The sequence below is a fragment of the Panthera pardus genome, unplaced genomic scaffold (assembly GCF_024362965.1).
Source record: "Panthera pardus isolate Hobbes unplaced genomic scaffold, ASM2436296v1 HiC_scaffold_8, whole genome shotgun sequence".
NCBI classification, from domain to species: Eukaryota; Metazoa; Chordata; class Mammalia; order Carnivora; family Felidae; genus Panthera; species Panthera pardus.
The window spans coordinates 14,038,471-14,054,980 of record NW_026527013.1 but is presented as its reverse complement, the minus strand read 5'-3'; the positions used below and the strand labels follow the sequence as shown (position 1 = coordinate 14,054,980).

The 16,510-nt window shown below is 56.0% G+C and overlaps 2 protein-coding genes across 12 annotated transcripts in view; both read right to left on the bottom strand.

Annotated features, from left to right (window-relative positions):
• The window catches only part of CRTC1 (CREB regulated transcription coactivator 1), a 76,172-nt gene extending 73,445 nt beyond the window's left edge, over positions 1-2,727 (bottom strand). For all 10 annotated transcript variants that reach the window (XM_019416398.2, XM_019416400.2, XM_019416402.2 and 7 more), the window contains exon 1: positions 2,563-2,727. In XM_019416398.2, coding sequence (XP_019271943.1) covers positions 2,563-2,688 — 126 coding nt within the window. In that variant the 5' untranslated portion in view covers positions 2,689-2,727. The remainder of the gene's footprint in view (positions 1-2,562) is intronic.
• An 8,997-nt stretch (positions 2,728-11,724) lies between these two features.
• Positions 11,725-16,510, bottom strand: part of KLHL26 (kelch like family member 26) — a 28,134-nt gene continuing 23,348 nt past the window's right edge. For both annotated transcript variants that reach the window (XM_053897278.1, XM_053897277.1), the window contains one exon: positions 11,725-14,585. In XM_053897278.1, the coding sequence (XP_053753253.1) occupies positions 13,004-14,585 (1,582 nt within the window). In that variant the 3' untranslated portion in view covers positions 11,725-13,003. The remainder of the gene's footprint in view (positions 14,586-16,510) is intronic.

Genomic DNA, 16,510 nt, shown 5'->3' with positions numbered 1-16,510 from the left:
TTTGAGGTGCGGAACAGCATCCCTTCTTTACCTACTAGATGCCAGGAGCACCTCCTCCCCCAGATGACACGACCCAAATGTCTCCAGACATTGCCCAATGTCCCTGAGGGACAGAATTGCCCCCAGTACAGAACATTGCTCTGTCTCACAAAATCCAGTGTGAGCTCACCTCCACCCAGGGCTCATACCCAACTCCCAATGTGAAAGAAGACAACAGAGAGGGAGGCGGGAGACAGAAATGGTTCCCAGGACCGAGAGAACCCCTATCCACGTATCTTAAAAATCTCTTCTAAATCCATCAATAGATGACAGAAAAATAAACGTGGCCCTCCTAGTCAGTGGAGTATTACTCAGCCATTAAAAGCAATGAAGTTTCTTTGATAATATGCTACGATGTGCATGACCCTTGAAATTATCGTGCTGAGTGAAAAAAGCCAGACACAAAAGGCCACATGTCGTATGATCCCATGTATATGAAATGTCCAGAACAGGCAGATTCATAGAGACAGAAAGCAGACTGGTCGTTGCCAGGGGCTGGGGGAGAGAAAAATGGGGGGCTGGGGGAGAGAGGAATGGGGAGTGACTGCTGGTGGGGATGGGAATTCTTTTGAGGGTGATGAAAATGTTCTGGAATTCGCCACTGGTGATGGTTGCACAACTCTGTAAATACACTAAAAAACACTGATTTTTACGCTTCCAACAAGTGCATTATATAGTACACAAATCAATAAAGCTGTTATTTTAAAGAAACCTTTTTAACAACAATAATACATTTCCAACCCCGACACAGAACCCAGACCTCCAATCATGAAGACAGACGTCAGCCTTGTGTGACCCCCTTCTTCTTCCTGCCACACTACATACAGCTGAATGCTAACACATGCTACATGCTGGAGACACGACGAAGTAGACACTCCTGCCCTCAGAAGCCCTGATTTATGGGGACACTCGAGGCGCAAGCTTGCTTGCTTGCTTGCTCGACTTCATTCATTCATTCATTCATTCACCAATTATCTCTTCTTCGACATCCTAAGCAAAAGCACAAGTGGCTGGAGCAGGAACAGGCAGTACCCGGTCAATGGTGGGCACCCCATCAATAGGTGCCAAACAAATACAACGAAATAGAGATTCGCATTCCAGCCCACACAGTCACGACCTCACAGAGAGACAAGCAACTAACTAGTAAATAACATGACCCGAAAGTTGCACCTGAAGAATCAGAGACTGAGGCTCATGTCACAGAGGTATGTCTGCCTGGGACGGTCAGATTGGAGGCCAAATACGGACACCGGCTATATAGGGGTCTGCAGCTCCCATCCACACCCTCCCCAAGGCCCCAGGGTGCAGGACAGGGGGAGGGTCCCACCACTCTGCAGGAAGCAGCAGAGACTGTCACCTGTGCGAAGCGCGCTCTCCTCCTTGAACCAGAAGGAAGGACTTGCTAGGCACCCTTGACAAAAGAGGATACTGAGGCCCGAGGAGACTGGCACCTCAGTGCAGTCATTGGGCCGGAGAAACGGGCCCAGGAGAAAAGACAGACCTCCAGCTCCAACCCTGCTCAGGGCCCGCAGTGGCTTCCCAGGTGAGGTTAGTAACCTGGTCTGCCCCTGCGTGCCACACACACCCATCAACCTGAGGAAGAACTGTCCCTCCACCCTGGTCCTGACAGGCCAGGAGCCATCCACGGCCAGCTGTCTCTTGTCTCAGTGGGAGGAACACAACCTGGTCCCCACCATATGGGCTACATGGGGAAGGGGTAGCTGTCTCCACTCCAAGCTCTAGAATGGAGCACAATCTGCCTTCCTGACCACCCTCAGGTCCCCACAGGAGAGGACGCCAACAAAACTTTCCCTCGGGTAACCCAAAAGAGAGAGGTACCGATCCCACCTCCAGTCTGCAAATGGGCATATACCTGTCCTTCCTCCAACACCCAGGGAGTGAAGGCACAGGTGACAAAGATGCAGAGACACCTGTCCCTTCAGATAGCAATGATGTCGGGGCAGCTGTTCCCCTCAGGCGGCAATGATGTGGGGGCACTGGTCCCACACCAGGTACCGACGATGTGGGAGCACGTATCCCCCTCCCCAGGTAACAATGATGCGTGCAAGCAGCGCCCAGTTCATACACCTCAGTGTCCTCCTGCCTCCCCTAGGTAGCAGTGATGTGGAGGCACCTGTCCCCCTCAGGTAGCAAGGATGTAGGGACACCTGTCCCTCCTCAGGTACCGATGATGTGGTGGCACCTATTCCCTCCAGGTAGTAATGATGTGGAGGCCCCTGTCCCCTCCAGATAATAATGATGTAGTGACACCTAGCCCAACCTCCAGGTAGCATAGATGTGGGGGCACCTGCACCCTTTCAGGTATCGGTGATGTGGGGGCACCTGTCCCGCCCACGATGCCCGGGGCGTAGGGACACCTGTACCCTCCGGCTGTGCCAAGCCCCGCCCCACGGCGCGCGCCCCGCCCCCGCGGCGCGCGCCCCCCGCCCCGTGCACACGCCGGACACGCGCCCCCTCCCTCCCTTCCCGGCCCCGAAGGGTCGACGCGGGCAGCCCCCTTACTCGCGCGGCCCGCGTCAGGCTCAGGTCCTTCATGACCTCCTCGAAGGCCGCCGTCTCCTCTGCCTGCTTCTGGTTGTGCAGCGCGATCTTCTCGCTGAATTTCCGCGGATTGTTCGAAGTCGCCATCTTCTCGCCGCCACCTCCTCCTCCTCCTCCTCCTCCACCTCCTCACCCCCCCCCCCAACACTCGCCAGTGGCACCGCGCAAGCGCCGGCTGGGCCCGCGGGCGGCGGGCAGTGCGCAGGCGCCTTGGCGGTCGTGAGTGCGGCGCAGGCGCATGGAAGTAGCGCGCGGCGCGGGGGCGAGAGCGCATGCGCACGCCCCTCCGGCGCGTTCGTGTCCAACAGAGGAGGCGGGGCGGGGGGGGGGGCGGTGCGGAAAGAGTAGGATTTGAGCACATGCGTAGTGTGCAGACTCCTGGCCCGCTGGACAGCGGCCGCCTGGCTGTCGGACGTGCATGGTTCGGGGACGGGTCCAGGCGCTGGAGCCCCCAAGAAGGAGACCGCCGAACCCAAACCCTTCCAGTTTACAAGGATGGGGCCAGCAACCCATAAGGACAGATAGCACCCCGAGGCTTGCCGGGGCTCGAACTAGTTCAGCTTTGAGACCAGTTGAAGGAGTTGCTCATTCATGCATTCATTCATTCTACGAATATTTATTGAGAGCCTGTATGTGCCAGGCACACTGGGGAAAAGGCGGGAGCAAGCAGACGTGGTCCCTGACCTGATGGGGTGTGCAGTTGGGGGGAGGGGGGGCGGGGACCGACATAGCCAATAAATGACCCAAGAACATTTCTGATGGAGATAATTGTGATGTGGAAAATAAAACTAGCGATGGACTGGCAGGATATTGATGTTAGGGAGGGAGACTCCTACCGCCACCACTGTCAGGGAAGTAGGGGGGCGTCTGAACTGAGCCCTAAACCTTGAGCTCAGCCCCCAGCCCAAAATCCCAGGCATCATCTTTAACACGTTGCTTTCCCTATCACCTTACATTTGACCAGTTTCTACTCTCTGTATCCTTAAGCCCAAAGAACCAGAACTACAGGGCTTCAGCCTCTCTCTGCAAATTCCTCCAGTCTAGTCTTACTGAAGGAATGCAGCTTTGCCATGGAGTGCTAAAGGAAAGGTCCAGAAATCCCACCCAGACCAGACCCAGCAGTGAAAAGGGTAACAGGATCTTCCTAGTTGGCAGAAGAGTGACCCAGGGAAATGAGAGGTTCTGACGTCTAACTGTCCCTTCCCAAGCAGAGGGACGACAAACACCAATATCAAAAGGTTTATATTCGGGAGGCTCCAGGAGTTTCCCATCATGGACAGGGCGGGAGCCAAGAGGGGCAGCTGGAGGAAAGTGGGACAGCTCTCATTGCACAAAAGTACTTTTTACTAGGGCAAGGGATGGCTGGAGGGGATGCTGGTGGTGATCACAGAGGGACATGAGTACTTTCTGAACACGCATTTATTTACACATTACAACAGTTTAGTGAACTGTCCGTATTAAATATATATAAAACAGGATTTTTTTTTAAGTGTATTTATTTTGAGAGAAAGAGAGATAGAGAGTGAGCAGGGGAGGGGCAGAGAGGGGGAGAGAGAATCCCAAGCAGGCTCTGCACTGTCAGCACAGAGCCTAATTGGGGGCTTGAACCCACGAACCATGAGATCATGACCTGAGCCGAAACCAAGAATCAGACACTTAACCAACTAAGCCACCCGGGCTCCCCTCTATATAGGTTTTAATTTTGAGTCTCCTGGGCACTGCCACTACTTTATTTTATCCTTTTTGTTCATATGGTTTTGAGCACTTTCGTGGACTTCTAACCTTTTCCCCTAACAAGCATCTGCCATCCCCTTTTGGGTGCCAACAACCAACTGCCCTTCATGAAACACTCTGTAATTTTCAGTCCATGATGTGGGGATGAACTCACATCATTCAGTCCATGTGTGGGCTTCACTACCCCCTCTCCCCACAAATATCCCATCCCAATTTGGAAGTCTGCCAATCAGCAAAGCACATTGCTTTGCTCTCACGATTGATTCAGGGCAGGCATGTGATCCTGTTTATCCAATGAGATCCAGTTCTGGAATTTTTGCTTGAGCCACGAGAAAGAAAAGCATCCTTTTTGCTTGGATGGCTGGTTTGAAAGAAGACACAAATTTGCCATTCCCGAGGTCACCTGAAGAGAGATGGCCCAAGAGAGTGATCCCACACAGAGCAAAAAGAGCCAAAGGTAGAGAGACACTGAGGTCCTGGATCCGGCCATGCCTGAAGCCCAACACTCTGGCGTTACCATTTATATGAGCCAATAATTTATTCTCCTTTTTGCTGAAGTCGATTTGAGGTCCATTTTCTGGTCTCTGGCACTGACTGAGACTACAGCTTCTGTGAATCAGGTGCAGAGCTGGGCGTTCTACAGATATGGTTTCCAGTTCCAGCCACCATCCTGTAAGATTGGAGAGGAAATAGAGACAGAGCAAGATGGCAGCTGTCTGTAGCAAGTTGAGTGCCAGAGCCAAGCCTCAACCCCAGGGGTTTGTAAGGTTTAAATGATGTTAATACATGTCAGGTGCCTGGCTTATAATAAGTGGTCAAAATTGCTGGTTACTCTGATCACTGACATACATGCCTGCACCAAGCCAGTTTCCGGGCAGAGAAAATAAAAAAATCAAAAAGATTTGGGAGGTAGCAGGGGTTATCAGGTCACCGAACCGGGCCATGCCCACAGAACAGAGGTGAAGAGCCAGTGCTCATCCTACTCACCCCCATTCACCCCACACCCAGGCAGTAACTCAATCCGTCCTAAACCCTGATGATGAGTCAGAGGAAGCTGTGAGCCTGCTTATTGCGCAATGGCCGGACAGTGACCCAAGCCCTCCTCCGGCTCCATTGACCCCCAGCCCTGAGGAAGGCGAGGCTGTGGCGTCTGGTGACCAGGGTAGAACCCAGCCCTGCCGTTTTTGCTTTCCTCCCTCATCAAAAAAAAAAAAAAAAAAAAAAAAAAAAAAAAAAAAAAAAAAAAAAAAAAAAAAAAACAGCTGCTAACACTAGTGTGGTCTGGATGGGCTTCTCAGAGCAGCCCGGGGTCTCTGTAAATCAGGGTGGATCTCATGCTCCCCATCACACTCACGAAAAAAAATCCACCCTCCTCCTGGCGGCTCAGGAGGCCCCCGTGCCCCTTTCCCCCTCCCTGGCTTCTCACTGCAGCCACTCTCTAGCCTCCTTGCTGCACCACCTCCGGATCTTGACGTGTGCTGTTGTCTCTGCTGGCTGCTTTTTCATTGTTGTGGCACCATCACAGTTGGAGCCTTCTCATCTTTCAGGGCTCTCCTCTGAGAGACCCTCCCTGAGGGTCCATCTGAAATATGCCCCTGTGTGCGTCCCATGACCCAGGAACATCCCACTCTCTGAAGGCAGCTGTTTCTAGGGTCCTATCTGCTCCCTGCTAGACCAACTGAGATCAAAAGCTGAAAGTATGTTCACCCTACCCGAACATTCCTGGGCTCAAGTTCCCTGTGTGATGCACAAAGGACACAGACACACCAATTCCTTACTCGTAAGGCTTATTCTCTATCCCTTGAAGGTCCTGAGCACTTCAAGCCTCATTTTATTTTTTTTTTAAGTTTATTTATTTATTTTGAGAGAGAGTGTGTGCGGGAGGGGCCAAGAGAGAGAAAGAGAGAGAGAGAGAGAGAGAGAGAGAGAGAGTCCCAAGCAGGCTTTGCACCATCAGCATGGAGCCTGATGAGGGGCTCGAACTCACAAACTGTGATATCATGACCTGAGCCAAAATCAAGAGTCAGACGCTTAACTGACTGAGCCATCCAGGAGCCCTAAGCCTCATTTTATACTTGCCTGTTGATTCTGTTTTCCTGGGTCCCCAGAGCTAACATAAAACTAAGCACAGAGGGCGGATTAGGAAGTGTTTGTTAAATGAATCATTTTCTGCCTGGGAAACTCCTATTCATCCCTCAAAACCCACCTCAAATGCCTCCCCACCCCCCCCCCCCCGAAAGCCCATCCTCACCCCAAAGGAGAGCTGTATTCCTTGCTCTAGGGTCACCCAGCCCTGGGTCCTTCTCCAGCCAGTCCTGACCTAAAGGGGCTGGGAGTGTCCAATTGTTGGATAGTTTCACTTTATTTACAGAGCACATCCAAGTGTGAGCTAAGAAGTGAGTCCTTTTAAGCCACTTCCTGCTGGCTGCAGGATATAGTTTTCTCTCTCGGCTTCATAGCTCTATCTAGCTCTCTTTGTTCCCAGTCGGCTTCTCCAACGTCCTCTCCCACTCTTCCCTTTCTCAGGTCCGCTGCTCCAGCCTTGCTGCATTCTGCCTCAGGGCTTTGCTAAGGCTGCCTCCCTGCCTAGAATGCCCTTCCTCTGCATCCAGACCGTAGCACCCCTCAACATAAAGCTTCTAAATACAAGCTAAATTAAAACCTAAACTCTAGGGGCACCTGGCTGGCTCAGTTGGAGGACCACAGGACCTTTGGTCTCAGGGTTGCGAGCCCCACGTTGGGTGTGGAGATTACTTAAATGAATAAAACTTTAAAAAAAAAAACAAAACCCAAGGGGTGCCTGGGTGGTTCAGTTGGTTAAGTGTCCGACTATTGATTTCGGCTCAGGGCATGATCTCACGGTTCATGAGTTCGGGCCCCACGTAGGGCTCAGTACTGACAATGTGGAGCCTGCTTGGGATTCTTTCTCTCTCCCTCTCTATGCCTCTCCCCCTCTTGGCACTCTCTCTCGCTCTCTCTCTCAAAATAAGTAAATAAACTTAAAAAAAAAAAAACCTAAACTCCTGAACATTCCTGTGTGGTCCAACCCTTAGGAATTCTCCAGCTCTGTGAAAAGAGGAAGGTAACTTCACCTCTCTGAGCCAGGCTGTCCTGTGTTAAATGTGGATGGTGGTACTCTTTCCTGCAGGCTCTTGGGAAGATTAAATAGATAATGCGTGTAAAGCACTTAGCTCAGCGCCTGCTTCCTCGCAAGCATTCAATAACTGTTAGGAAAGAAAACCCTACCTCGAGATGTTAGTTTTCATGCCTTGCTTTTCTGCACTGCCTTATATGGAATCTTAGTCAATCCGGGGTACCCACATCGGGTAGAGGTGAATTCGGGCCATCGGAGCGGGAAGGCAAAGAGAAAAACCATCCAGGGCCCGTCTTTGACTTCCAAACCAGGCCCCCATCAAAGTTTTGAAAGGCAAAGCAAGAGCCAGGTTTGATTATAAAGCAAGAGGGGAGAACCCGAAGGCAACCAGAAATGCCCTTTACCAGGAACTCACCCTTTACCCTTGAATAGGAAGAGGTTAGATGAAGAGCCAGACCCCTTATCCCCCCATCCCGGGCTGAGTTAGGTGAAAGGAGGGGGACAAGGTGGGGTTGCCAAAGACCGAAGGAAGAAGCTGGAGCTGAGGGGCAGGAACTCCAGTCCCTCCCTGGTAACCACCCATGCTGAGGGGATGCCTGGTGTAGGCCTTCCAGTGACACCTTAGTGCCCTGCGACTTGGACAAGCGCCCACCGAACTCCCACACAGACCCCCTCGTTGCAGTCCAAAAGAACAGAACACTTACAGCCCCAACCTACCTGACAAAAAAGGAGGGCTGGCCACCAGGGGGTGGATTGGCTGCAGGAGTCGTAGAGCAGGCTTTTCTTTTTGGTGGCCCAGCATCTGAGTCCCCATCCAAGTCTGGGGAGTCCCCATATGCCAAGGTAGACCCTCCCCCACCGACACCAGAAGCCTCCGAGCCAACAGTATGACTGATCAAACTACAGGCCTCAGTTCCCCCTTGGTCTCTGTGTCCTGCCCTTTGCAACACTATTTCATAGGTCGTCCTTCTTAAGCCGGAGGCTGTTTCCCCAGTGCTGATTTTGGACTTGGCCATGTCAGTTGCTTGGGCCAGACAACGATTTCCAAATCTGGACCTTAGAAGGCTCCCACGGTTCCACTTGTCCTCTGGTACCATTGGAGAACACATGTTGGCTAGCTGCTGGTCCGGGGATGTGAGACAGGGGGATCTGTGCCTCCTGGATATTCCACAGCCTCGTACCCAGAAGCAGAGCATGCCCAGCCAGCGGCAGCCTAGAACAAGCGCCCTTCAGCCGAGTCATAGACAACACGAAAAATAAACATTCATTTCTGCATGCCATTGAGGCTTGGGGTTGTTTGTTACCCAGCAGTAGCAGCTAATACGCCGATGTATTCTTTTCCCAGGCAGCTAGGGCATACTGACACAGGACGTGGGCTAGGCCAACAGGACGTCTGCATTCTGGAACAAGTGGTACAAAGAAATACCATTGAGCATCTGGTTTTCAGGGGCAGCTACGGCTGAGTGCCAAGGGCAGATGGCAGTACCAGCTGAGGCATCTGGATTCTGTGCTGAAGGCAGAAGTGTCCTCACCAGCCACTTCCCTGGCATGATTTCAGGTGATCACTCTGGCTGCCACCCCCCTTGATCTCTGGGTTTTCTGAGCCTGGTTTTGCGGCCCTCCTGCCACTTCCGTGAACAACTGAATGGTCTTCCAATACACGCTTTTGCTATTTAAATTAGCCAGAGGCAGTTTCTGTTGCTGGCAAATAGAAACCCTGACTTACGTAAGATGGGGAACTCCCAGCATGTTACATTTATAATATAATTTTGAAACTGTTTGGGTTACAAGTATCAGAATTACCTGAGCACTAGTATCTTAAGCGACACAAACATCGTGATTTCTCACAAAAAGGAGTCCGGAGGTCAGAAGTTCCAGGGTGGGACAGGTGGCCCTGCGATTCCAGGGCTTTGGGAGGTGGCATCTCTGCACCTCGCTTAACGTGCTCCTCGTGGCCACAAGATGGCTGCAGAAGCTCCTGGCATCATGTCCTCACAGGAAGCAGTAAGGGAGGAAAGGGGGCAATAAGGCCTCTCCCTTGTCCAGAAACCCCCACCCCGACCTCCCCTGAAAGCCGGCTGGCCAGATCTGGGAAATGTGCCCAGATCAAAAACAACCCCGGCAAAAGGCATTGCCAAGAGTGGCTCAGCCAAATCCTAAATTAACCCCCGAGGCTGGGCACGCTGTCGCTGGCACCAAATCAGGGCTCTGTTGGTGAGGCGGGAGACATGGCTGCCAGAATGGCAATAAGCAGGGTCAGCGACAAGACATAAGCTGGGGCCTTGTAGGCAGGAGCACGGCTTCATGGCCCTCTTGCCCTCGGGACCCGCAGGCAGCTGGTGCCCGTGGACACTGGAGTGGATGAGGCTCTGCTCCCACCTCCCCATCCCGGGACCTCTCGTTTGTGCAGTGAACATTCGGGCTACGCTTCCAAGGCCAGGTGCCCCTAATAAAACCCATGCACTGAGGCTCCACCATGAGAAGCAAACTCTCCGGGGCCTGTGAGAACACGGGAGATGGAGCTACGTTCTCGGAGACAAAGCCAGGGGCGGGTTTCCAAGCTGGCCAGGTCCGGGGCAGATTCCCACCTCACAGAGCTCCCTGGAGGCCCCCTTGGCCTCGCTTGCTGCGAGGCCCCAGAAGTCACACTTGGCCTGCCTCTAGCGGGCCTGAATCCCACCATCCCGGGAGACAGCGTTTTCCCACAGCCCGAGCCCAGGTGTGGAGGGAGGCTCCTGCCGGCCGCATCCAGGGCCTTGGTGGGGAAATGGGACATCTGGAAGCAGACGGGCTTTCCCCAGGCTCCGTCCCTACATGCAGTGGCTGGCCGTTCATGGCCCAAGCCATCCTGGATGAAAGGTGAAGGGAGGAGATGAGCTGACAGGACCCAGAACCCTTTAGGATACCATGCAGAGAGGCCCGGGCAGGTCCAAGGACGAGTGTGAGTGTATTTGTGTGAGCAAGTGCGTGTGCATGTCACTCAGCATACGAGCAAGGCTACGTGTGAATACCAGTGTGACCATGTCAACGTGCATGCCACAGTGCACGAGTGCAGGTGTGCATGTGAGCTTATATGCGTGTGCGTGCATTTGTGCAAGCATGTGTGTGCAAATGCATGTTCCGCCTTTCTCTGAAGGACACAAACGTTCACCAAGTGAAGATGCAAGCCAGTTTCTGCTAAATTAAAAACAGCTTTTTCGTGTTTAAAGTTTACAATACGAAAAATAATTTTCCTTTCTTCCGGGGGGGGGGAGGTGGTGAAGAGGGAGGGGCAGGGGGCCCCTGAGAACATTCCATGAACCAGCCCAGACGGTTATGCACAATCGACCCGGTTAGATACGGCGCGCCCCCCCCCCCAACCCCACCCCCTGCGCCGGCACCCCTGCCAGCTCATTGGGGACAAGATGTTCTGAGGTGTGAGCTGATCTGGGGGGACTTGCAGCTGGCAAAAGATTCTCACTGCCCCCCTGAAGGGGCCATGCCTCTAGCAGGGAAGGGTTCTCTTTGGGGGAGCTCAGGTTGGGGAGGGGGGTGAAAAGGGACTGGAATGTTCTGGTAAGTCCCCAAGGGCTGCCGCTTTTATTTCAATGCCCCTGGCAGCATGGTCTCCTTCCTGGTTCCCAACCAAGTTTTTATTTCAACACTGCCCCCCACCCACACATCCGGCTTCGCTCTGGGGCCCCGAAGGCTGCTGCACAGGAGCACCAGGCCTGTGGGTGCATTTTGAGGGTGATCCTGGAAGCCTCCCATCTCAGAAAGCTGTTCGTGGACAGCAGGCATTCTCCGCCAACATACAGCCTGGTCCGTGGCGAGGCCAGGCATGAGAGCCGGGGTTGGGGGCAATTCACGGGGCTCTCAGGCCCATATGGAATGGTGATGATTTCATGCTTCCTTTAGGACTGCCCTGCGTCTCCCCCATCATGGCCTCCAGGGAGAGGGGCTCCCTGGCTCCCCAATCTCACACCCCAGGACTGAGCAGATGGAGACAACCTGCCAGGAGCTGGGGGCTGTCTGGTGGCCGGGGACGAAGCCAGCAGGCACATGGAACAACCTGGAGAGAGTCTCACCGAAGGCCACCCAGCCCAGGGCGGATCTGTCTTCTCCTCCAGTCCCTAGGTGGAAGTTCTGGCCACACTTCCCACTGCCCCACACCCCTGAGCCAAAGGCCAGCCCCTCTTCCAGCCCCTCTGCGATGCTGGAAAAGGGTGAGGAGGGGAGAGGAGCCCCTAACCACACAGAGGACGTGAGGAATCTGTGACCCATCAGGCCCCACAAGCTCAGCGCTGGGCCCTCTCCATCTCTTCACCATAACATTTTTATTAAATGAAGGAAAATATTAGGAGACGACATCTGCTAAGATATGAGGTTAATTCTTTACACGGTGAGTGGGTCACAGAGACACAACATCAATCGTCCGTTAGCAGCAGAAGAGACACTTTAAGTTGCCCCGAGGGTACAAATCCCATTTATAAGATAGCAATGCCGGTGTCTTAAAAGAAGCAAAACAGAACCAAAGGAGGAAAAAAAAAAAAACAAAACACTAAAACAGCAAAACCAAACCAAACCAGCTTTAGAGGTTTGACACCAAATCAAATGTGGCCAGAGATGCCGCAAAGCCCTTGAAGGGAAGAGCCTGCACCACCCGCCTGATCTCCCTTACTGAGGGCACGGGCCCTGTGGCCTGACAACTGGAACATGGGATGGGTGGGGTGGGGGTGGGGGTGGGGGGGTGGAAAAAGGGAAATAAAAATCATCAGACTTGTGGAATGCAGACACACTGAGAGATTCTAAAGGTGTCCCCCTGGCGTGTCGGCCCACTCCTCACTGAGGACCCCTGAGACGCCCAGCACCAAATAGAAGGCTGGGAAACCATAAGGACCCTCTCTGAGAGGCGGCTGTGTTTTCTCCTTCTGAAAGTGGACGGCAGAACACGTTGAGGGAGTTGGAACAGGAATGAAGATAAGTGCGAGACCCTCGTCCAAGGCCATCCTCCCCACCCCGGCGGCTCAGGCTTATTGGGGGCAGGAACATGCCCACCCTTGAAGTCAACCCTGAGCAGGGCGCACCCCTGCCACCTTACCAGCTCCTGGAGGTCTGTGTGTTACAGAGTTTGGGGTGTGTTTATTTTTTAAAAACGCACAGTGCAAGAAACTTGGGAGGGGGCAGGGTGCAAACCATGGGTTTGGGGCTCGACGCTAATGAGCTTGCATCTGAGCGTCTGAGACTGCCGAGCTGGGGGAGGAGAGAGAAGTGGGACGTAAGCCACACAACAACACCCCAAAGGAGACCCCGATTCCCTCCATGAGCGAGGATGTGGGGCGGGTGAGGAAACCCCCGCTGCCGTGACATGCCGGCCTCAGGGCCGGCAGGCTCCCTCGGTGGGCACGAAGCCAGGATCTGCTTCGGGAAGGAAGGAGGGACCCCAGGGAGGGGTCTTATCGACGCAGCAGGCCCCAAGATGTCAGGCCACGGGCCAGGGGGGGTGGTTCTGCGGTCCTCACCCCCGGTGTGCGCTCACCAAAACCCCTGGCAGAGACAGCATGAGGCTGGGCCGGGTCCCACGGGTCCCGGGAGCTACCTCCTGGTCCCGGACCGGGGCAGCAGGACGGGGGCACAGGCGATGCCCGCGAACGACTCTGGGAAGTGCAGGTCGCGTTCCCACTCGTCCGTCTCTGTGTTGTACACCTGCACGATGCCCGTCACGTTGTTGAGACGCCAGTTATAGCCCCCCACAATGTAGATCTTCCTGTCCAGCAGGCAGCAGCCGGCCTCTGACTGGCCAGCCCGCATGGGGCTCACGCTGGTCCACTGGTCCGTCTCAGGCACGTAGTACTCCACAGCCAGCACGTCAAAGCAGCGGTCCACGTGGTCCATGCGGCCCCCGAGGGCGTAGATGCGGCCGCCGGCACCCACCATGGCGTGAAGCACGCGGGGCTCGCTCATGGGCGCCTTGAACTCCCACTGGTCAGCGGCGGGGTCGTAGCAGTGCAGCGCCTTCTTGTCCTCCACAGAGATGCCGTAGCCCCCCGAAATGTAGAGGCGGCCCCCCGCCGAGGCGCCGGCGTGGCCCCAGGTGCGGCGCTTCAGAGAGCAGGCGTAGCCCCACTCGTTGCGCCGCGGGCAGTACCTCTCGACGGAGGCCAGGCTGCCGGCCCGGTTGCGGCCACCCGTGGCATACACCATGCCGCACAGCACGTTCAGCTGGAACTGGATGCGGCTCTCCTGCATGGCCTGCAGCCGCAGCCAGCGGTTCAGGTGGGGGTCGTAGCGGTAGCAGGCGTCCACCGCGCCCTCGCCGCTGCGGTACTGCAGGTGCTGGCCGCCCGCCACGTACACGAAGTTGTCCAGCACGGCCACGCACGTGTGGCTGCAGCCCACCTCCATCTCCGTGAGCTCACGGAAGTGGCGGGCACCGGGCTCGGGCAGCTGGTACACCTTGCTGCTGACGGAGCGGTCACTGTCCGTGTAGGGCGTGCCGCCGAAGGCGACCAGGGAGGGCACATCCGAGCGCACGGCCGTGCGTGGGGACTGCATCTCGTGCTGCCGGAAGGGGAGCACCTGGTAGTTGAAGGCCTCCAGCAGGTACTGCCGGCACAGCACATCCTCCACCATGATGTCCAGCGGCTGCACGCTGTCCACCAGGTCCGACGACCGCATGAGCGGGAAGCGGATGTGGCAGAGCACGTGGCTGGCGCGCGGCCGCCGGGCCGGGTCGTGCTGCAGCCAGCGAACCGCGGCGCGGAACAGGTCAATCTCGGCACAGCTCTGCAGCCGATTGCTCTGCAGGAAGAAGACGAGGCGCTCCAGCGGCAGGTGCAGGAAGTCCTCCTCCTCAGCAATCTGCAGGAAGTGCTGGAAGGTGAAGGCATCCACCGACTCCTTGAGCGAGGCCAGGCTGAAGGTGGTGGCCATGTGGCCGATGTTCAGGCAGGTCTCCACGCTCATGGCGGCCTTGAGGAACTCCTCGCACAGCTCCACCACGGGAAGCATCTGCAGGAACACGGCCGCACCCAGCACGTCCTGCACGCAGTCCAGGTCTAGCGTCACCTCGGCGCTATAGGCAAAGTCGATGATGTGCCGCAGGCCGCGGGCCGACACGCCTTTCAGCTCGATGACATCCTGGCTCGCCTCCCTCATGCCACCCGTGAACATGGCCCTGAAGTTCGGAAACACAGCATGTAGGCTCGGGGCTGCCAAGGGGCATCGTGGCCACCCAGGAATAGCCCGGCCCCTGGACACCATGCGCAGGGCACGGCCGGCCAGGGGAAAGAGGCCAGATGCTCGTTAAAGACACGCAAAAAAAAAAGAAAAGAAAGATTTTTAACCCACCCGAGCCACATGTGTTCCCACAAACAGCAACTCCCCACTCTGCCCCTCTATTTTGGGGCCGGGCTCAGCCCACCCAGGGGTGTGGAGTGCTAGGGCCCGCTCGTGGCGGGGCAGGTACGGGTGGGCAAAAGAAGGCAAAACCTTGGTTTTGACGCCGGAGACAGGTGCAGCCCTACCTTGGCACCCGGCCCTGGAAGATCACACACACAGCAGGCTCAGGAGACAAGGTGGGGACCCCAAGAACACCGCGCACCATGGTTCTCAGAGCCCAGCCCCTCACCAGGAGGCACATGTGGGCCCGTGGCCCCACCTTCCCCAGCCTGAATCTCAGCCCTGTCACACAGGGACGGGGAGAGGGTTAGGGTTCCCCGGTCAGAGTACCCGCTAGGAGGCCCCACCCGAGGTCACTGCCATTTCCAGAGAGAGGCCAGACAGTCAGGAAAGCCCCGCCCCGAGGATGGCCCACAGGAGCCCTAGCCCACCGTGAGACTCCCAGTGACACCAGCTGTCAGCCTTTCTGCCTGCTCTGGAAAGCAGTGCTAGTGTGAGCACCAGTGAGAGAAACAGGACCTGGGTCAGAGCACCCCGTGGCTTTTGGGGTCCCCCAGCCGGAGGAGGGGAAAGAACCCCAGCACCTGCTGGGAGTTCATCGGAGGTTCCTCTCACGGGGCAGATGTGCGCTGTGACGGCTGACCAAGGAGAAGGAACTCCCCTCATCCATTCACCCAACGGATACCTGTCCTGAAGTCACACAACCAGCGTGGTCTGGGGTCAGGTCCCAGAGTAAAGACAGTTGAGCCACCAGCTAACAACTGCCCACCCCTGTGAGCAGCAGCGCCATGGAGCCTTCTAGGAGCAGAGCTCGGGCAGCCCCCCGGACCCTGCCTCTTCTTGTCCCCATGAGTCCCATCAGCCCATTGAAGACAGAGGCAGCCACGGCGACGGGAGGGAGCTTTGCCTTTTAAGGCCTTGCCGGCTGCAGTGCCAGCGCAGAGGAGCCTTTAAAGGGCATTTCTGGCTGGGCCGGCCCACCCGTCCCCAAATCCAGAATAAAAATAGAAACGGCGCCCCAGATGGCTTGGCTGCTCCGTCTCCCCAGAATGGCCTTGTTGGGCCCTGGGGGGGGGGGGGGCGGGCAGCTGGGGGGCGCACCGGGCAAGCCATCCCAGCCTCGCCACCCTGGCCTCGAGGACCGTACGGGCCTCGGAACACGCCGAGGCTGGAGCTCCGAGACACAGTCTGCAGGGGCACTTCAGCCACCACTGGCAAAGTGGGGCCAGAGAACCACCCCAGGACAGAGCCCCAGCTCTCTCTGGCAGGGTCACAGCCTGGCAGGAGGAACCGGCCAGCTGGTCACTGAGGAAATGAGGAGACTGTCCTCGGCCCGTGACAGCCCCCAGCTGGTGAGAATGGCCCTCGCCCTTCTCCAAGGGGCCCTCACCCCCCCTGCCCAGCCCAGCGTAGGGAAGGAGACTTTAGGAGAAGACCCTCGCAGCAGACTGACCAGTACACCCAGCAAGGCCTCACCCGGCATGAGGGGACTGCAACACAGTCACAGGTACAGGTGGGGACCCCCATCTAGGCATCCCTCCTATCCCTCAGCCTGAGTAGAGGAACCACGAGGACAGAGACTTATGTCTGTCTTATCCCTGCTGGAACGCCAAGGGCAAGCATAGTGCCTGGGACACGCCAGTGTCAAACACAGACAGAGTGAAAACTTGGCCAAGCCCTGCCGCTCCCCCAGGGCAGAAA